The 22,698-nt window shown below is 38.4% G+C and overlaps 1 protein-coding gene and 1 long non-coding RNA gene across 4 annotated transcripts in view; both read right to left on the bottom strand.

Moving 5' to 3' along the window:
• LOC138013560 (uncharacterized) overlaps nt 1–20,149 on the bottom strand; it is a 60,797-nt gene extending 40,648 nt beyond the window's left edge. The window contains exons 1-4 of one of the 3 annotated variants that reach the window (XM_068860669.1): nt 20,013–20,149; nt 19,294–19,448; nt 8,782–8,991; nt 2,312–2,516 (exon numbers count right to left, since the gene is read on the bottom strand). In XM_068860669.1, the coding sequence (XP_068716770.1) occupies nt 2,312–2,516; nt 8,782–8,982 (406 nt within the window). In that variant the 5' untranslated portion in view covers nt 8,983–8,991; nt 19,294–19,448; nt 20,013–20,149. The other 2 variants (XM_068860668.1, XM_068860667.1) reach the window with 2 other exon arrangements.
• On the bottom strand, nt 13,100–18,379 carry LOC138013562 (uncharacterized). Its single transcript, XR_011125259.1, has 2 exons — nt 18,131–18,379; nt 13,100–18,035 (listed from the first exon to the last, which is right to left on the bottom strand). It is a non-coding gene; the product is annotated as an uncharacterized lncRNA (long non-coding RNA).
• Nucleotides 20,150–22,698: the final 2,549 nt, after the last annotated feature.

The following is a 22,698-nucleotide window of genomic DNA, read 5'->3' as shown; positions in this document are numbered from 1 at the left end:
AACACAAGAGGCCGTTACGTGTTTCAACCCTTATGGGTTTCTGGTAAAGGTTATCGTTGTGGTTGCTGTTATAAAAATCTGCTTTTGTGACACACACACATTGATCAACTAACTCATAAACTAACCGGATTAACTCTGTGGCACGTTGTAAATCCCGATCATGCTTTTTTTTATTTGCTCTTTATCTTCCTGAATTCAACTAAATCTTGCATGCAACCATTAAATATTGTTATTTACCATTATAAAAGAGTTGAACCTTTGCTGTTTATGCAAACATCTCACCCCACTTGTGTATATATTTGTAAAAACGTTTTGAGCATCAAAGAACAATTATACTTAGTTGCAGTCAGATTCCTCTTAATAAGTTTTTAATAATTGATGAAATGTATACGTTTTGATTTTCTTTCTGTGGACAGATTTAAAGCTTATTTCTGTGTAAGTGAGACTGGCAGAAAATATAATCCAAACATCTAATAATTTTATTATATAATCAAATCAATTATTGCTTTCATGTCTGTGTTATGTTTTTGTCTTAATAAGTGTGTGGCAACAATAATAACGAAAAAATATACAAATTTTTGTATATGTGACACAACAAACAGTTTTGTAATGATGCTGCTCAAAAGTAAGTCATAGTCTTGGTTCAATCGACTAAATTTATCTAAAAGTTTGTTAATCTTGCTTTATTTTTCTTTTCTTTTTTTTGGCAGGAGTTAAAGAAAAGCTTGGCAAATATTACTTTATGAAGAAATGGTGATGACCTGCCAGTCATTGAATCAAAAGTGCCTAGATTCCAAATGAAAAGTAGCAAAAAGTAGAAGTGATAAAAATGTGAAAGGCATACTGATCTGTTATTAGTGTTTAAAGCACGATCTTTGGGGGAATACCATTATCAAATTATTATGGATTTTCTGATATTTTAAGTATTTTCTGGTTTACAAGCAACAGAGAAAATAATCTCTTGGCATTAATTTTTTATTACAATAAATTTCCAATTTCATTTGTAGGTACTTTTGTCTTAGAGAAATACTGGCAAATATGTCTCAAGTTTGTTTCTAGTAACTAGCTTTATTAATTAAGACCACATGTGCTATCTTAGGGTTTATTGCAGCCAAATTCATTGTACAAGTCATGTAAGTTGTAATTCGAATAATCCTGCCCCATTCTGGGATAAATGATGGAAGAGAGAATCTCAAAACACCTTTATAAGTCTTCAAAATCTACAAGATGATACTTCGAATTTCTCTGTAATAATTACTGATGTGAATAGGAGACAAGTTTCATGCCACTCTCTTGAACATCTGCTTGAAACGTCTTGTTTCAAACTGTACAAAATGGATAACTATTTCCTCTTAACATCATCAAAGTTGATTAACACTTGTATTAGCACTAATGATAATAAGACATGATAATAAAGTGCTCATAAAGAGAATTTTCTAATTTTGAATAATTATGTTGGTTTAACAAAGCCCCAATCTTCACCTTAGATACTGACTGTTGATAAGCTTAAAAGACAGGTTTTAGGTACATTTTCTTTCCAAAACAGACTGAAATCAAGCCCCTCGGAATAAAAGGAAAATTAAAATTTAAGTGTAGAAGATAAGTAAGAATTTTGACTAAGATCCTGTAAAAGTGAGGTAAGAATCTCACAAGATCTTTCTAACATTTTAGTAAGAATATCCCTCAAGGTTTACAAGGTCTGTGCAAGAACCTTGTAAGAATCTTCAAAGATCTTAATAAGAACCTTGCAAGATCTTAGAAAGAACCTTAATTAAAAGATATTGTAAGAATCTTGTAAGATTTGTATAAAACCGTGTAAGATGATAACTAAGATCTTTCAAGAATCTTGTAAGATAATGCCCATAAATTGTAAGATCTTAAGTAAGATATATTCTTACAAGAACTTTACAAGATCTTGTAAGAACCATTCAAGATCTTACAAGAATCTTGTAAGATTCTTGGTACAAGATTCTTACAACATCTTGTAATAAGGGTCCTGTAAGAATCTTACTTAAAGGCCCACCTTCAACCGAAAGGCTTTTCGACCGTTTGTTTTTGTTATAGAAATTTGCATTGCTTATCACAGCGTTCTGATTGGATGTCTTTCAGCTTTGGCTGGATTTTCATATATGAAAATTGTTCCATAGCACGCATTGCCTGTAGGATTGAAGATGGGCCTTTAAGAAGTAAGATAAGATCTTATGAGAACTTGATATGAATCTTACTAAGATCTTAATAAGATTTCCACCTGGGAAAATACAAACTAAGGAAATTAAAATGCTCACTTGGCTTGCACGTGAAAAACTGATACCTTTGCAATTATCATCACCATCCTCCTTCAGGGGTCTGTAACCTAAAACTGTCACTTTGCCATCAGCATCATTATCTGCTATGACTGCTGTTTCAAACGAGTTGCTGCTGTCTGCTTTTGGGTTATTAAACCCCATTGTGAAACTATGTGCAGCTCTTCCATCTTCATCCCTCATGGTTTGGTAAGGACTGCCACTTGACCCTAACTGAAAAAGTAAGTATTTGTGATCAAATCCATGGCAATCTTCCATTTAAGCATTATCTTTTACAAGTTTATTGCTCAAGACTATATTGGCATCAACCAGTAATTTTGGGTGTAATTAACATTGCCCCAAAACTATATACTGCCGGAAAAAATGTAAGAAACATTCTTGTTGCCTGTGAGTGGCAAAAGGTTGGAAAAAAGAGACCAATGAAAATTACATGATGGTAAGTTAGTTCTCCAAATGGTGTGATTTTTATGTCTTTTATGAGGGATGGCTTCGATGCTAGTGACCTTCAGGCTTTGCAATTACCTCTAAATTGTCACTCCAATGATTTGTGAGGATACTTTCCAAGGTGAAAGCAATCAATCACTCACAATTCAAAGTCGTAAAGAATATTGGTCAACAGGATGTCTTCGTAGATACAGTTCCCAGACAGTGATAGCCTTTGCCAGTATGTTATCCACTCCCTTTTCAATTCTGGCATCAGTACAGATGATACTGGCCCCTGGAAGCAAAACTGCTGGACACTATTCAGATGGGTCTGGTTGATGGGAATATAGGGTGTATGGTTACCCTCAGAGGGAAAAGGATGATGAAGAACTTCTTCCTCTCCAATCCTGCAGTATGCTCAGCTCAAGCTCAGACAGATCCAAGATAAGTGGTGGAATGACACAGCAGAGACAATACAATCATGTCCTGATTGGGAACTATGGCCTGTTCTACCAAACCTTGAGAGCAGTGTATAGACCATCTTACCAGATGCTGAACCTACTCTGAAGCTTGGATGGCATGATCCTTCTATCGGATAAGAACTCCATCCTGAGATGCTGGTCTGAAGACTCTTCAACATGAACCAGTCACTCCAAGATATTAAAAAAAACTCATCCCACAGAAACCAGAAAATTAAAATAGCTTGCTGAACAAGCCCCCAACACTCCAAGAAACCATAAATTGAAGCATCAAGACCCCAAGGTCTAGCAAGGCTGTAGGAGGTGATGGCATTTCCTCCACACCAAACTCCATGAATTCCTTGTCAGTTGCTGGGACCACAATTCACTGCGTAACGATTTCTGTAACACAGTGACACCATGTACGAATAAGGGTGATTGTTTTGGCATCGCTATGCTCTTTAGAGAGCATCTCCAAATATCAGAAAAAAGAATTTCCGATCTTTTGCAAAAGATATCGGAATATTGGTGAGAGAGCGCCGATCAATTCGGAGGCCTAGGGTCAGTTGGCGACATCGGAATTTTGCATAACAGCCAACCGATAGAAAGTAACCACACGGTAGCTAACTACTGCTTACAAAATCAAAATTAGGGACCGACCATTTAACTCTTGAGGGGGGGGGGGGGGGGGGGGTTTTTTGGTCATCAAGATTTTCTTTCCTAGCAACCTTAAGCTTGGTGGGAGGGAAATTTTTTTCCCTCCTAAATGCTCTGCAGGATATTTTTTTCTCTTCTCATTTCTCTGCAGGATTTTTTTTCCCTCAAAAAAGTGTCGTGTTTACATTTACAGAATGTATTTACATTGTGGTTATTGTACTTCTAACATGGAGCTGCAAAGCCTTAAAATGTTGTAAGTTACACAAAATCATTCTTGTATAGCTACATGTTTTCGGAATGTCATTCTTTAGAATCATTTAATATTACCTTATAACAATATTCTCATGTTATAAAAGTGATGCTCCACAGGTAGATTTGAAAATGTTCAGCTTTTTAATTTAAAAAAATGGCTAAAAATAGCAAAAAGCAGTTCAGAAATGCTCATAGCATGATAATTACTGCTAGAATCATTAGTTACAATTTAAAAGTGAACTGAAATCTCCAAAAGAAATGTGAAAGCAGAATTAAAGTTAGTTGATCATGGTCTAATTTGAAAAATACATGTAGCTCTAGTAATTTTTGTTTTGCCAACCGGTGTGATGTTTAGGCTAACCAGAGTGTTATTTACATGTAGGCCAATCAATGTGTTATTTCAATAGGCTAACCAGAGTGGCTCGCTGGCTTGCAGATTATCCAGAATGGTTGCAGTTTTGCTGGGATTTTGTAAAGCCCCCCAGGAATGATGAAATAGCTTTGCAACATTTTTTTTTTCTTGCTTGCAGTAGTACACGAATTTTTTTTCTATTTCATTTGTGCTGCATGCAATTTTTTCTTCCAACAAGCGCTTGCAGGAAATTGTTTTTCAAAAATCACTTCCAACAAGCGCTTGCAGGAAATGCCTTTGGCGGTCGAGCAGGCGAGAAAGCGTGTAGATGGTTTTCAAAGTAGTACAACATAAGCAGTAGGGAAATTGAGTGGAAATTTTATCCACATGTTCGAAACCTGAGAATGAAAACTCTTCTTAAGACTGCTGCAGTCTGCTGAGGTGGAAACAATAATCAAAGCGTAACAACGAAAACTAGACGCTCCATGAGCGACACTGGGTTGCCTGTGGTAGTTGCCTGTGGTACGTATTACTCAAAAACAGAAGGGACTGAGTTGGTTGGTATTTTTCAAGTTGGGGGTCATTAAGACCATTTAAGAGGTCACCCGGAAGTCGTGCCAGCAGAGGCCCTTTGGCTCACACCTTCATACGATGAAAGAGATCTTTTTCTGAGGTTAAAAACCAGGCTACCAGCCTATTAATCATTTGTCAGAAAGAAAAAAATTCCTGTCATCTTTAGAAAAAATAAGCATGTGTTGCGTACATGTGGTAGTGCAGTAAACACAGCGCTTTATTCCAAATTGTCAACTGAGCTGCCTTTTGTCTGCCAGGAGATTCAAGTTGTCTTTGCGCAATATGTAGCTCTAATAGTACATGATATTGTCTTAATATTGTATATCATTGTAGTGCCATGTCTTAGGTAAATAGCCCCCTGAGAAGACATGTGGTTACTAGGAAAGTACTAAACCAGGAAAGATTGAAGAAAATAAAAGGGAATTGAAAAACATTGGCTTCTAACCTGACATGCTAATCATTTTCAAGTTCCCTCACAACTTCTTTTCACCACAAGTTTAAAGGAGCAGTGTCACCGGTGGCGCATGCGTGACAGCCTGGCAAAATTTTTGAAAAAGTTTCCCAACTTTTCGTTGATGTTCTTTGCTCCTTTAATTTTTCTTTGATTTTGTTGCTTGGAAGGGGATTTGATTGTGTGTTACCATTTTGAGTCGTGGCGGCCATCGAGGTGGAAGCGGACAAATTGTGATTCAGTCTCCTCAAGAAAGCAAAAGAAGAGCAGTCAAAATACCAATACAGCATCTACCATCAAGAGAAACTTTTAAAGAAAATTCATGAGAAATTCAACGTATGGTGTAATCGAAGCACTAGCTGTTTCACTATTATCAAGGATCAAAGGCCATCTTCGTATTGCATTTCTAGCAAGTCGCTTAAATTTCAGAGACCAGCACGTTGTTTCTTGATAACACATTTACTATCTTCGCTCTAAAATGGCTATTTGAATATTTTGAAGAAAAAGAACGATTAAGTCCATTTCTGACAGTTCACATCAAACCCTTTTCGAAAGAACCTTGACTGTTAATAATGAAGGACAAAAGAGAAAACCTTTCATTCAAATAATTCTTCACGGTCACATTTCCATTTTTTTTTACCATTTTGGAGAGTTGAGGACAAAATAAATGTAAATTGCCAGACAACTAAGATGCGACTTCAGTAAACACTGTGATGCATTCAAGGCATTCGATTCCTTCAATGTGTGTTAAATCCATAAACAATTTGCCATTTGATTTCAGTGTTTTATATACATGTAATACCAAGTTAGTAAAATATTAGAAACAAAGCTGGCAACATTACTGGCAACCTAGTAATGACATTTTACGTCCAAAAGGCAACAAAAGTTCACATTTGAGCCTGCTTGCATAATGTTTAATTAAAAGTGATCATAGTGAAGCCTCAACTTTGTAAAGCAGTCTGTCTTAGAAATTGTGCCTGCATGAAACCGGCTCAAGTCCACTCTTCTAGCTGATACTGCATGATGACATTTGATGACTAAGCAACTGGAAAATCTTGAGATTCTCCAACTGCATCGGAAGTAAGAAACCATGAAACACACATTCTTGAGTTCCGCTCTTTTCTTATCAGAATCAGAAAATACCGATAGTTACATCAGTAACAAAATTTCCGATAAAATTATTAATTTGGAGATGCTCCCTTACTAAAGAGAAGATCTTTAACTGAATCCTGTTAAACAGACTAATACCTAGCAACACCAATAATCACCTGGTCCCTTGGTAATTCAGACACTTACTATCCTACCTTATTACAATAGTTTCTTATATATGATGTTGTAAATCTAGTGTTCCTCAGTCAATCTAGGTTACCAGCTCAAATACTGTGCGACCTTACAGTGAAACTGATTAGGCCAGCTCTTTCGCAAAATTCGGAAAACTTCCACTTGTTCAATGACATTGGCAATAGCCAACTCTGTGACTACACAATAAATGGGCTATTTATTCCAAGTGTTCTCCTGGAATAATTGTTAAATGTCTCATTTTCATTTCACAAGGCAGATATATATAATGTGTACTGTTCAGGGGCAGCAAAGGATAGAGCATCCAGCGATTAGAACTGGAGATCTCATCTGGGACTCAATATAATTATAATAATTATGTTCCATTTGGGCATCAAATCAAGCCTGTGCCCTAAAGAAAATTCCAGGGAGCACCTTGGGCTCCCAAAGCATCTAAGAAGGGGTGCCCAGCCCTCTGAGTTGGTGGCGCAAATTAATTACCAGTATTTATTTAATATTTAATTGAGAACTCTCTCTCTCTCTCTGTCTGTCTGGTGGTCAGCGAAGTCGCTAGAGCTAGAAAAACCTGAAACCTATCTCATACTGACTCTAATACAAGTGAACTTTTTCACTGCTTAGTTAGGTTGAAAATAACTTTTCAAAACATGAATCAATGCTGCTTGCGATAAATGACAGAGTTCGTGTGGACCTCTCTGTGAAAATTACCTGCCGTGAAACAATGAAACCACGGTGCCCCTAAAGTGATCAGTTTTCCTAAAAAGAAGTCATCTTGATCTGGACGAAAATCATCACTACAGAACAACACTTACATAACCCTATATTATCAGTAAAATGTTTTGTTGAATGAGCTTTTTGTGTATTCGGTCCTTAGGATGTGACGGTGTGTCACGTACATCACCAAGACAACGCGGGATTGCTCTGTCTTTAAAGCAACAGCAAATAACATGATATCTTTCCCTTTTTTATTTCGTCATTTTAAGTACTGGGGAAAAAAAGACCTTCCAACATCTGAAGCCCCAAAATCTTGAGGTCTCAAAAATTCACCAGAAAAATCTTGAGATTTGGGTCCCAGATAGTGAGATTTGCAAAAGTGGTTTAAAAGGTCATCTCATCACTAACAATGCCTAGCAGTGTTCAAACTGCCATATTTGGTGTCTTTTCAGGATTAATTCACACAAATTTGATGTGTTGAGAGGATCGTTCCCTTCGTTCCGTACCCTGGGTAAATTTGCGCTCTAATTGGACATCACATTGAGATTTTTTGGCCCAGTGGTTAGAGTGCTTGCCTTGAGAACCGAACATCCCGGGTTCAAGACCCGCTCTGACCACTCGTTGAATTTGATCCTGGTAGTCCCTGGTTCAACTTCCCAGCTGCACTTGTAAATAGCCAACTGGTTTGCCTCCAGCCAGTTGGGATTCTTAACAGTAAACTGTTGTTGTTCTGTTCTGTCATTTCGTTGTGTTTCATTGGCCCTGAAAAGCCCCGATGGGGAGCAGTAAATTAAGTATGTATTGTATTGTATATTGTGTGCGAAAAAAGGGGAAGTATGGTGTGAACTCAATTTGCGACAGCACATCCGGAGCTGATAGCGAAAACGATGAGTATGCATTCACTGTGGACAGTGGAAACATAGGTGGGATGTTAACTGTTCAACTTGGAGGTGTATCCGTGGAAGTGCTTACCGATTCCCCTCAGGCAACCGGCCGCCGTTAGAGCACAGCCTTGTCAAATGTTCCCTGTATCTTAACTCGTTTTCAGAAAAGACAACCTTGATTAGCTTGCACGGCTCTAAAGCTAATGAAATTAAACACAAAGCCTCTTTTGTGAGTGTCTCCCTGGTATTTGGGAGAATAAAGAACATGGCAAAGGAACAAGATGTTGATCTTCAAGAATTTAAAGATCTATACATGTATGATGTTGTAGGCATACAAAAGGCATAAATAAGGGCACAGTACATTTTAAGAGAAAACAATGGAAAAAGAGACCATGGTAACATACAAGACATACTGTACCTTGGACACCCAGACTTCCACAGACTTTCTTCTGAATTTTCGATAGATGAGCAACACTACCGCCACCACTAGAAGAATAGCACTTATTGCAGTCACAGAAATCAGCAGGCCTGAATTTAATTTGTCATCTGGACCATTTCCACGACTCACAGCTGCTGATGATGGAGTAACAGCTGAAGAATTGCTCACAGTTACAATCATTCTGTTATTCTGAATTAAAAAGACCAAAATTAACCCATTGACGAGTAAAATCGTCTGGCATTAGACAGAGTAAAATACTAAGTCTGGCCGGTTTCGACCCATTGATTCCCAGGGGGTTCCCATTGACGACGGGTAAAATCATCTGGCGTTAGACAGAGTAAAATCGGCTGGCGTTCGACAAAGTAAAATCGTCTGGCGTTAGACAGGGTAAAATCGTCTGGCGTTAGACAGGGTAAAATTGTCTGGCGTTAGACAGGGTAAAATACTAAGTCTGGCCGGTTTCGGCCCCGGTTTGGACGTCAAGGGGTTAATTAAGCCATGGACTCCCAGGGGTTCCCCATTGACGAGTAAAATCGTCTGGCGTTAGACAGGGTAAAATAGTAAGTCTGGTTGGTTTCGGCCCCGGTTTGGACGTCAAGGGCTTAATTAAGCCATGGGCTGCCAGGGGTTCCCCGTTGACGAGTAAAATCGTCTGGCGTTAGACAGGGTAAAATACTAAGTCTGGCCAGTTTCGGCCCTGGTTTGGACGTCAAAGGGTTAATTAAGCCATGGACTCCCAGGGGTTCCCCATTAACGAGTAAAATCCTCTGGCGTTAGACAGAGTAAAATACTAAATCTGGCCAGTTTCGGCCCCGGTTTGGACGTCAAAGGGTTAATGGGGACATTGTTTTTCAGTGAGTGATTAATGGGGACATAGTTTTTCAGTTAATGATTAATATAGTAATTAAAACACTGCAAGTTACATTTAAAAAAGAAATTGACTACACAAACTCAGAGATCAATACCGTAGGTGAAATCTATTACAAGTATAATAAAAAAAAAATAATAATTGACAATAATTGCAAATTCACTCAAGGTGGAAAAAACAAAAGGCAATTACAATTAATGGAGATTTTGCACAGGTAGAAGAAAAAAGTAAGTCCACAAGATAACTCGATACATTCATGATTGCAAATTATTGCATTTGGAATTTTTGGGAAGTGAAAGCTTAAAAAGCTAGGGCAGGAATTTATGGGACTCTTTAGGAATTCCACTTAATCAATTTGAGTAGAAATAGACCTTTTTGCATACGGCGGCCATCATTTTGATTTCTATTGTTTTGAAAGACATTATGGGATGCTCAGGGGGCAAATTAATATGTATTTGCCCCCTGGGCATCCCATAATAGCTACTTGAAATGATAAAAGACAAAATGGTCGCCATATTTGCAAAAAGGTCTATTGGACCTGTGAGACAACAATCAAGGGTTTAAGTGCTCTAAATGATTTGCCTTAGCATTTCATCTGGTGGCTTAAAAAAAAAGAGCTTAACTTCAACCTGATATAACATAATTTGGTCTTATTCAAAGACTGAAATTATCAATAATCTTTCGAGTTAAAACTGATCCTGTTCTAACATTTCTCTCTTTCTACTCTAAGCTTAGGCAGTGTCCTTTGAAGGATCCAACCTTTGAACATAAAATCACTCTGTTACACAAGGATAAATGAAAATGAAAGCCTTTATTATGACGATTCTAGAACCCAATCCAAAGATTTTATCTGAATTTTTGTGAATGTTTAGGTACATGCAATAAAACGAGGTAACTGCTTTGAAATTTGTGTTCAATTTTTTTGTGAGAGCCATGATGGTAACTGTTAGCTTTTTGTTTATTATACGAGTTAATTTTGCCCATGCAGGCAAGGGAAACTAATGGGAAATTTAATACACATGACAGGGAAATTAATGGTATAAAAAATACCCATATTGGAGAAATTGATGGGACATCAAAACCCCATGGAAGGAAAATTATTGGAACATTGAGACAGAGAAATGAATGGGACATAAAATACCCATATTTGAAATTTTAATGGGAAATTAAAACCACATGTTAGGGAAATTAATGGGACACAAACATCCCAAGACAAAGAATTTATTGGGACATTCAAAACCCACGCGTGGGAAGTTTGTGGGACATTTTATTCCCATGTTAAGGAAAAGAATGGGACACTAAATTCCTATGTTAGGTAAAAATGGGACTTTTGTCCCATGAATGGGTTTCGTACCATTTTCCCATTCTGTGGAATTCACAATTAAAACACAGTGAAAACCCTGTATTTACCCACTTTATTCACAACCTGGAAATTACAAACAGTTTCCTGTGATAGTGACAAAAGAGATCGATCTTTTTCTGACGTTATAAACTACACATAATGTAGCTACCTATTAATCATTTGCCAGAAAGAACAAGACTTCCCGTCATCTTTATGAAAACTGCTCGCAGGGTGTCAATTTTAACCCAAGTAAGCAAAATCACATGACACAACAAAGGCCGAAAATCGCACATAAACCTTTACCAGCAAGAGATTTTATTGAAACATACAGTTCCAAATGGTCTGGATAGCACCAGTGTTACTAATATTTTTAAAAATACAGCCACACTTACTCAAAAGTATGGTTGTATTTTTAAAAATATAAACATACAGTTATATTTACTATTAGAGACAAAAAAAAAACCCCTGTCAAATCAACTATATATGCAACAAAGTAAATTCAGGATCAAACCCTTTTCTGAAAAATCTTTTCCTGAAATAATGAAGCAAAACATGGACTACAAGCTTTCTTTCAAAATAATTCTTGACCAATGAGGACAAGCTTTCTTTCAAAGAAATCTTCACTGTCATACTTTCAATTATGTTTTACCAAAAGACTGTGTAAAGTTGAGTACAAAGTAAATGCAAATAGCCAGACAACTGAGATGCGACTTCAGTATAAACACGTACAGATGCATTCAAGGCCTTCGATTCCCTCAATGTTTTTTAAGCGCATACAGAATTTGCCATTTGGTTTCAGTCTTGTGCATAAGCCCACAGTTAGTAAAATAATAATTTAGAAACAAACCTCACTCAGTTGATACGAAGATCAAATTGTTGTTAAAGTCCATTAAATTACTCGTCACCTTGAAGATTCCAGATATTTATTTTTTACTGCCTGTCTTTTACAGCGCGATGGATTTTATTGTGAATCGAGCGTAAATTTCCAATGTAAACATAAAGAAATATTTGCATACCGCCAGCCCAACCAAGTAACGCAACGATTCATGTATTTTTGCATCTCTTCTTAAATGCAGTGATCTGAAGGAAACTTATATTGATCGTCGACTCTCAGTGCTAGACTTGTTCACCGGTACCAGGTTTCATTCTTTGAAAACAACAAGCGTTGCGAGCAAACCGAGAATGGGATCATCGCAGGAGGAACAAAGTACATGTAGCAAAAGTTGTTCCATCCAACTTTTGATACCTCCAGTTGAGAATTGGTATGAGAGCAATGTGTTGTCTTTTTCTCTTCTCCTGCCCTTTTTGTAAATAATATTTCCCCAATTAACCTGACAAACAAACAAGGCGGAGCAATGAAACTCGGGGTCTCGAGAGAGTCATTACGGAATAGTTTTATGTTCAAAGAAACAGTTTTTGTAAATCTGAAATTAACATACATGTATACAGAGGACATTTGTTTCCAGAAAGGTCTGCTACTGCAGTGTCACTGATGATATAATGTATCCAGTAAGGTCTACAAATTGCCCAGGTAGTAAACTTGAAATGCCACTCCGGTGTATAGTGTCGAAGACTGTTCACAAGTTCCGTGTGATTGTCGAGTATGCTTCGATCATACATTGTACGGAAGAAGAATAAAATGATCTCCTCCACAATCGCACAGAATACATGTAGTTTCAAAGACTTTCCTCTCTCAAAATACTATGGAAGTAATTTTCACCAACAAGCTACACTGTAGGTTACAGCTAAATTCGCCCTTGTCACACGGCGGCCATATTGTCCCAGGAGACCGAAAAAGCTTTGTTTTACCACGCCAAGCCTCACCCCCATGGTTTCCACTGCGAGGCTTGGCGTGGTAAAACAAAGCTTTTTTGGTCTCCCGGTACAATATGGCCGCCGTGTGACAAAGGCGAATTGCCGATCGCGCTCTCGATTAGAAGCCTACGGAGTAAACTTGAAATACCATGCAATCGCACAGAATAGTGTCGTTCATTGTGATTTTTTCCCAATTTCATCAACCAGATTGGGAACAGGGCTAAACTCACTCGGTTTTCTACGTTACTCCCGCACAACAATCTCCAAGAAACTTTGACAAGATTTTCTTTTATTCGTATTCCCAGTTGCGTTTGTGCTATTAGTCTATCATGGAATCAGTCAAGCGACCAGCTCATTCTCGATTCCTTCGACTCGATTCTCAATTGTCTGTCCTCGGTCCTTGCAAGAATCAAGAGTCAAGAATCGAGACTCGAAAGAGACTGTCAACTTACTTCTGCACTACGCATTTCTACTACCCCCTGAAGATATGCGCAGATGACTCTACCCACAAAGACACTACTTAGCAGGGGAGTGTCAGGAAAGACTTTACCGACACAGAAAAAAAAGAAAAAGATTCAAACGACTAAATGACACCCATTTTCCAACTGGTTTGCCATACTGGCAACCCAGTAAAAACGATCTTTGATTACAGGGGCACTTAAACCCACGAGGGTAGAGGTACAAACAGACAGTATGCGCTTAGAGGATAGTCTTGTTCCTAAAACCATTTAAATATATTCTTCCAACACCACAAAATAATATGTTCAAATATGTTCCGAGCAAGAACCTAAACATTGCTTTAACTCTCAGGCACACCCCAGAGTGGAAATAAATAAAACTACTGCTGTAAACAATGTTAGTTACTGTAACATTATTAACACTTAAAACATGTCAGGGAAGAGAGATTTTAAGCAGATTAATTAAAGAAGTTACAAAGGAGATGCCCTCCCTTTTAGAAAGTGAAGACAGGGCTTGAAGTAAATTCCTGGCTGTTAGATTCAAACGTCTCTATCTGTTTATTTGTTTTTTCCGCATGTGATTGTTACTCTATCTTATTTACACGCGTGACATGGCGTTACTTCATGACGCCTTGATGTATTTGGATCAGTTTTCAATCAAGTTTTTCAATTGCCATGTGCTTTCACTCGCTAGTGTTCTGTTTTAGTTTCAGCTGTTTAATTAACCTTTCTTCGTGTATTTCTTCGCTTCTCCAGATCAGAGGAATATTTGTAAGTTTACTTTATGCTGTGTTTTTCAATCAATGCATCAGTCTCTTAGAAATATTGTGATTTATTTCCTGTCAGTCGAACCAGTGTTTCTTTATTGTCATTGCCATTGCTGATCTTCAAATATTGACTTCGAATGCATTCGGATTACCTCTTGATCACTTCAATTGTAGTAAGCATTAAATGGAACCTCTTTTAATTGTCTATGATTTGGTGCTTACACTGGCCGTGCCGGTCAAGTTGTCTGGTCAAATCTGTTTTTGCTCAGACAAGACCCTGTTTCTTACTATTCATTTGGTCATTTAATTAATCCTATACCTACGATTATATAATCCAGATCAAGGACGTCTAAATATCGGTAAAGCATTGACATTAAACCCTGCAACATCGGTGGTGATATATAATGTTATTCTAGCCTGACAAACTTTATCCATTGCAGTATGTTACATTTTCAAAAAACGGTGGCCACAATGCTGTAAAAATTGACCTTGCATTTCCTTTAGTGCCTAGAAGGGGCCAGTGTGAGCCACCTTTTTGAAACCCGGACAGCGAACAGAAGCGAACATTTTGCTTGCCAGGACAGTGTGCACCCGGGGGGGGGACTCCCATATGAAACAGACGGGGATGCTCGTCGGAAATTTTGAATTTAACCCCTAAAGGAGACCAATCTAGGCGTGGCTGAAGCAAATTTTGACCCCTAAAAGAGACCGTTTAAAAACACAAAAATACGACACGCAATGAGTTTTAATGATAAAAAGGCATAATCATCGAATGCTTTTATATAAAAAGAAAATTTAAAAGTAAATTTGACTTCTGTTTCTCTTCGCGTAATTCTGTGTTACTTCGCGGAACCCTAAACGAGACCTTGGTGGCATAAATTATTGGCACTTTGCCCGGAACACCCTAAGCGAGACCAAAATCCAAAATTTACACCCCTAAGCGAGACGACGAGCATCCCCGTCTGTTTCATATGGGAGTCCCCCCCCCGGGAGTGTGCATGTTTCTCAGATTTTAAAACTAATCGTCTCTAATAGAAAAAAAAATTACTTAGCAATATATGTGGCTGTGAAAAGACAAGTTAAAAGTGAAAACAGCTCAATTCTGGTTGCCGTCCGCATCTCTCAAAATGTCACATGCTTAAACTCCCTTCTCTTTCGACTAATACACCACCGTGTCCGCCACAATCAACCCTCTACTCCTTAAGAACAATCTACATAAAAATTATTTGCCAACGACACCAAACTGTGCAACTCCTTTTCATATTCAGTACGGATTTGTTCTCTCTTCAATTCAACATTAATTATCATACATGTATGCTAAAGCTGCTCTATTTGTAAAGCCCACCACACACTAGAGTCCTAAATGTGAAGTTTTGATTCAATGAGAGGTTAATTTGATGATCTAGCGTGATTTTCAACCCAAAAAAGACTGCCACAAAGTAGTTTGTGGACGTACTCAAAATGGTTCGTACACAAATGTTTATCTGACATCAGACCTTCCTAACATCTAAAGCCCCCAAATCTTGAGGTCTCAAAAAATTGCCCCAAAAAATCTTGAGATTTGGGTCCCAAACAGTGAGATTTAAAACATGGTTTAAAACAAAGGAATCTTTTTTTAAATTTTAGGCCACATCTGATTGTATTTATTGTTGAAAACCATGAGACTGTGAGATGAGTCCTGAAATCATGAGTCTCACGACCAAATCATGAGAGTTGGAAGGTCTGCTTCATCACTAACCTCAATAATTTCCTCAATGTTATTTTCCAGCTGCCATTCCAAAATTGCTTGAAATTGTTTCCCTGATATTTTTCCCATTCTTTAGCAGAGGTTTTTCCGTGAAAAATCATTTCAAACAGTCCCTAAAGAGCAGTTATGTTTGCACATACGAACCACATGAAAAAAGCCCTTCACTGAGGTGCCCATTTTTACACCAAGCTCTAAACTTGAGCCTGCAATATGGTCATGTGATACTGGTCACATTGGCATACATAGAGGGGTGGAAGTAAATACGGACGGACGATTGCATGATCACATCATAGCTAAAACCAAAATTTCTCGTACAAATGGGTTACCATATTTTCTTAACCATGGTGCTCCACGCCCACGACTTCAGCGCGTGGAGCTCTGCTATCAATCACATAGGCTGAGAGTGTTTCCCTCCAAAAGTCAAACATTAATCAAAATTTGAGAAGAAAAGTTAATCAAGTTTGAAGAAAGGGCTCACATAAAGCCACAAGTTCCCTTAACGAAAGATACCATTGACCATGACAGTTTTTGACACCATGTTGACTCTAAGAGTAATATACTGTATGGTAGTATTGCTTTTAAGCATGCTATAAACATTCGCCAAAATGCACATTTTGGTCACTACCATACCCCAGAAAACAAGTTTCCTAGCATTCCAAAAGCCATCAATAACTTATTAAACTAAAAGCCTGTCAAGACACTGATAAAACATCACAATGCATCAGCTTAAATCCCATAATTTAAGTGATTTGAATAGGATATACACAATTCACTTAGCCAAATTGGTCTATTCTTGGTTTGCACTCACATGATTAGACAGCCATGTTGATGTACAAAGCAAAAGCAAAATGTTACTTGTGTTTGCATAATAATATAGCATCCCAAAAGACTATTGTTCAGTAAACCAACATGGCCGCCAATGACGTCAGGTGCAAGCCAAGGATTAGAATTCTTTATAGAAAGAATAATAATGAGGTCCGGCTTGCTTTTCTTGTATGGTAATCGCTCAGTGTAAAATGCAGACTGCTAACTGGGGGTAAATGCAGACTGAGGGTAAAATGCAAACTGCAGACTGCAGACCAGGGGTAAAATGCAGACTGTGGGTAAAATAAAATAATAATGAAAAACGAATTTTGAGGATAAAATAAAGAGTGTTCGTACCCGTTTGTACTTTCACACTGAAACCTCAACACAGCTTCTATTGCTTTGGTTGCCCCATCGCATGTTATAAATCCAGATTATAACATTGGCTTTCATGTCTGGTTATGCTTATCCTTTAGTTCACAACTTCGTTTGCTTTGCATCTGGAAGATGTTATTTTCAATTACAACCTCTCCCTAGGGGTTATGACACACAGCTTAACCAATGAAATCCCGGCGTCCTAATTGCTCAGAAATACATGAAATTCTTTGTGCATTTCGTTGCACCAAAAAAAAAAACAACCGGGATTATAACTCGGATACCTTGAAGGTATTGCAAGTAACAATTGTTGGTTTCTCGATCGTTACCCCTCGATGTATCGGTGTGAGAAATAACTTTAAACATTTCAATGCATCTGGAAGTGCAAAAACAAAGTACAGATGATTTCAATGATCACATTTTCCATGGACTCTTAACAGCAGTCCCCAAAAGGTGCAGCGACCTGCAGTCATGATAATATGAGTTGTTGGCAAGAGTATCAAGTATTTATGAGTCAATGAATCAATGAGTCAATGAGTTAGTGCAGTTACCCTAACCCATAAAATGAAAGCTAAAATCTCAGAGAGTGCTTAGGCCTAATCACTGAAACGAGAGCTTAGGCTTATAGTCAGTAAATTATTGCTATATTGACTGTGAGTCTCATAATTGACTCATGACTCATTGACGCAATAGCTGTGGTCACGCTATAGACTTTTACCTAGGTAAAACCGATTTACCTAGGGCAAATTCATTAAAAATTTCCCGAGGTAAATTTATCTCGGGTTTCATTTTACTTAGCTAAAAATTCTGGGAAGGTCACACCACTGAAACACTACGGAAATACACCCCCAAGGTTGTCAGCATCAGGGTGATTTTGATGACAAAAAATGAGGGTTTTTGTCTCACTACTTGACCAACCACTGCTCTGTGTGCGGCACGTTGTTAGGTTTCAGAGGTTGACTGGCTTGCGTACATCTCGCACCGAATGTTAAAGAGATATCCATTATAAAATGATGGTTAATCTTCATCAATTTCAGAATAGAGAGAGCGTCCAATTCTGCAATGAAAAAACTTCCTGCTTAAGTAAAAAGCAACATGAACAATTTTAAACGGTGGCAAGAAATCGAATTTCAAATTTCAAAAGATACTCACAATCTTGCTCGGAACTGCGACATTTCGAATTTGAGCTGAAATGACCTTTGGAGATTACGCGTGCCCCAAAAATGTATTTCACAATGTGAGAAGTCCGGTTCTGTCATCAAGACCTTCGTCGACGAGCATCTATTGGCTAGCAACCTCGGTATTTTATTTTTCCCTAGCTATCGACTTGGGGTAGCTGTCAAGGGAAACTCTATTGTTCTCGAGAAATTTCCCAGCTCCAGACGATAAAATTTCACCCAGGTAAGTTACCCAGGGAAAAATCGGTCACACTTAAAAAATTAAGTTTACCCAGGTAAACTGTAAACAAGTCGACTTTACCTAGGTAAAAAGTCTGTAGTGTGACCACAGCTACTGACTCCTTGACCACGTGACTCATAAATCATGGGACCTCTGTTGACACATGTAAAACAGGATTGTCTCTTGATTCAAACACTCTTTACTCTATCCTTAAACTAGCTGAAATGACTCGTTTTTTATTATTAATATTTATTTTACCCCCAATCTTCATTTTATCCCTGGTCTGCAGTCTGTACATCTGCATTTTATCCTCAGTCTGCATTTTACCCCCGGGCTGCAGTCTGCAGTCTGCGTTTTACACTGACCGGTATGGTAATATCGTCCTCTCACAATTTGAACCTTGTCCCGATGACACTCTTTTGCTTGTTTCGGTGTTCGAGTTTGTTTCAATGTTTCAGTTTGCTTTTAATTTTATCGGGTCTAAAACACTTGGCTACGCCTCTTGTTTTTAAAACCGATAAAACACGTACTGCTGCTCGTTTTTCAAACATTATATAAAAGTATTTTAAAACGATAAAATATTTATCAAAACGCGAGAAACACACTTGAACTGATCATGATATTAGCCTAGCTGATAGTGCTGGCAAAGGGGTAAACGCCTTGGCTGCGTTATAAAATTATTGTGGATGATGGGCAATCATCACACACAATTCGTTCACCACATGTTAATTGTTGATGGAAATTCCGGGTGAAACGCAATTACGCGTGGGTTAAGCTTCATTATAACTCTCGCATAAAAATAAATAGCGTTCGTTACTTAAACTCAATATTGCGTTTGATTTTCAATTTGAGAGCTAAGTAAGCTTAATGAAAAACTAAAAAGTTGTGAATAAATATAAATGAGAGATATATCATACCTGCAAAGTACTAAAACCAGCGTCATGATCCGCTCGGAGATCACTTAAAACTTGAAAACATGTTCGTTGCTCTTGCTGTTCCGCCCATCTGAGCTCGAAATAGGAGTAGTTTTGGATAGCTTTCTCGCTTTCCGCGGAATGTGCATTAACAGCAGCTGAAAAGAAAGGCAAATATGGCGCAAAATGCAAATGATGCTGCTATCGAATTGCAGTATTTGTAACGTGAGCTTTAACATGTCAAAATAGACAACTAATCAAAGGCTTGTTAATAGAATATCTTTGTTTATTCAACAAGTTTGACTCCTGACGGTGACAGTTACATCGGCCTACGTGATGTGAAAATAATATCTGAGTTAAACCTGACCACCGCAACAACATCCAACAACAGTTTTGCAAAAAAAAAAAACCAAAGAATAGTACAGATAACTGATGCCCACGTTTGTGACTCACTGCTCTAAAGATATGAATTCTGCTGATTCTGACTTACCGAGTATCCTTCTGCAAAACAGAGAATGCATGTTTGATGTTTTTGCAACTCGAAACAATTCAAGAATTCGCTTTCGTCCCTCCGATGTGTCAATTGTTTACTTTTACCCGAGGAAAACTACCTTTGAAAAATCGAGAAAAATTGAACTGCCTTTTCTTCGTGTTTACTTTCATTCCGAATCGTAATGTACGTGACGTTCCATTAGAAGCCACACAGGAATTAAACTTCTAACCTTATTTCCGGAAATTTAAAATTTCTCATTTCCAGAAGTTGCGGTCCGTGCAGTGAATACGCAATTAGCTGCAGAAAACTCCAAAAACGTGACCTGAACAAGTGGCTGCTCAAAGCATGTAAGAAGACGCTGACGCGGCCTTTACTTGGTTTCCTCACAGAAGAACAAAGATTGTTTTGTTGTGCTGCGATAAGGTTGTACATAACAATAGAACAGAAGTAATGTAGCGTCTCTTATATGCACTCAGTGCACTGCATTACAATAATACAGCCATTGATATTTGAATTTTGCATGGTTATAGTAATTGATTTGTTTCTTAGCTTTCTATAGGGTGTTCTTTTTCAAAAACTACAACAAATGTAATGGTACAGTTTTGACGGCAGCAGTTTTTTAAAATTGTTTTTCATAAATTACAATATGTCTATTTATTATATACTCAACAAAATATCTTGTTTCTGATTGGCCAATGGCGAATGCATAAATAGGTTATAGAGTGCAATACGGAAGTTGCTATGGAAACACCGGGGAAGCGCCAAATTTGAACACCAAAGTGAAAAAAAAAAATGGCTGACAGTCTGTTTGCCTTGTCAAACCAAAACATCGTTGTGCAACTCAAAGAAAATGCGAAAAACAAAAACACGTTGAAAGCTACACAGACCTGGTTGAATGTCTGGCAAACATGAGGGACTGAAAGAAAACTAAACCCAAAACTGGAAGAATACGAGCACGAACAAAGTAGCGCGTTTGAGTTATTTTGTTCAGAATATAATAAATAAAAAATCGTATGAACCTGCTCGTGCAATTCGTGATTTATGGTCACTCGTGATGTTGGCGAGTGCAATTTTGAGAAATTTCAAAACCATGCCCATAAATCACGCCCATAAATCATGAAATGCACTCGCGTTCATACGATTTCCTATACGTATCATGCAAGTCACGTTTTATTGGCTTCCATTCTTTTTTCTCATTTTCGTGTTTATCATAGGCTCGATTACCAGCCGCTGTTTCGGGAAGTGAGCCAGTGCTCATTCCCAAAATCTCAGCTGGACGCGTTAATTTCCGCCAATCAGAAGCTCACCTGCACAAATCGAGCAGGCATAAATATTATCCTTTTTTGATTCAAAGTGTGGCTGTGAAGGTATTCTTTGACCAAACGTGTTCGAGCTTTACAGTGCTTTTAAGGTGGGAAACATCTATGAGTTCGGAAACTTCACAACTTTTCCAGTTGATGCCAAGGGCAAAATACGGCTTTCAAATCCATTGCTATTGCAATCTCTCCGCAGACGTCTCTGATGTAAAAGCTAGTAACTCGAGATCATTTGAAATAGGACATTTGCATGATGACGCCATTTGACTACAAGTCCCAGAATCCTTCAGGTTTTGCTTGTCTCATGCCTCTTAGAGCTATTGCTATTTTTACCCCGCTGGGAATGCAAAATTTACATAAAAAAGAAAAAGAGACTGAATTCTGGTAGTTGCAGTCAAATGACGCTATCGTGAAAGTTGCCTATTTTAATGCTGAGTTAATTGGTGGTAGAACGAGGGGGCCGACTGAGAGCTGAAGCAACCGAAGATTCTGTTGATGATTCGCCCGTTGAATTCAAACCCACATAAATGATCATTTAACCACAAACGCGAGCTCGCATCATCTTCTTCGTTTTTGAGCATTGTTATGTAATTACTGTTTTGTTAATGTTTTGGGAAGTCTAATGCCATTTCTCCGAAGCGATAACCACAGGGAGCAGAGGAGTCCTATTTGACCGTTTTTCCAGTTAAAGTCGCCTTACAATTGCAGCGCAAATCGATTCGCGCTGCAATTGTACGGTGAATTTAACTGGGAAAACGGTGAAATAGGACTCCTCTGCTCCCTGTGACGCGTCCAGCCGTCTCTTCTCGGGGAGGATATCCGAACTCGAGTGAGCGGCGTAAATCGAACCTATGTTTATCATCGACACCATCCTTCAAGGCTGCAACCGCTACGAGGTCCTACGAGTCAAGTATCCTTGCGACAAACGCGAACTGACGAGAGTAACGAGTGGTCAACAATCGGTCCTCGTGCAGGCAAGACGCATTCTTGATATAATCAAACGCACCTCATACTGTCGCTCATCCCGCAGTGCCTACTATAGCAGTCATTCGGCAGCTTTAATTTTACATGGTGATGTGGCTTCAAATCTGGGCCCAGCGGCGGAGGAAATTGCATCTGAAAGGCACACGTTTCCAGAGTTGAACTTCAAAGGGCTACAAATATATCAACTCAACGTGAGATCTTTACCACGCCACCTTGAAGAGGTAAAATTGCTCACAAGGGCAGATCTAGGATTTTGGCTAGTGGGGTGCACATGTCAGACGGTTATGGTTCAAACTTATATCTGTTTAAATGACTTTTAAAGGCTCGCCCTCGTTATACAGTAACCTTTTGTTTGATCATTTCTATTGATTCAAAATTTAAGTTAATAAAAAATATCCAAGAGTTCCATCCGTCGGGGATGTTGTCGCGCAAACTTGTCAATAATGACATTTGTGTTCAATTCCATTTTAAAACGTTTTTTTTTTTGGTAACCGAGGGGGGTGCACGTGCACCCCGTGCACCGCCCCTAGATCCCCCGGATCAATTTTACTATGGGTAGTGTCGACCGACATATCGACCGATATGTCGACCGACATGTCGGTCGACGGTCGGTCG

Source organism: Montipora capricornis, chromosome 8, assembly GCF_036669925.1.
Source record: "Montipora capricornis isolate CH-2021 chromosome 8, ASM3666992v2, whole genome shotgun sequence".
Classification (NCBI taxonomy): Eukaryota; Metazoa; Cnidaria; class Anthozoa; order Scleractinia; family Acroporidae; genus Montipora; species Montipora capricornis.
The sequence above is the reverse complement of the archived record's forward strand: the minus strand, read 5'-3'. Positions and strand labels throughout refer to the sequence as shown.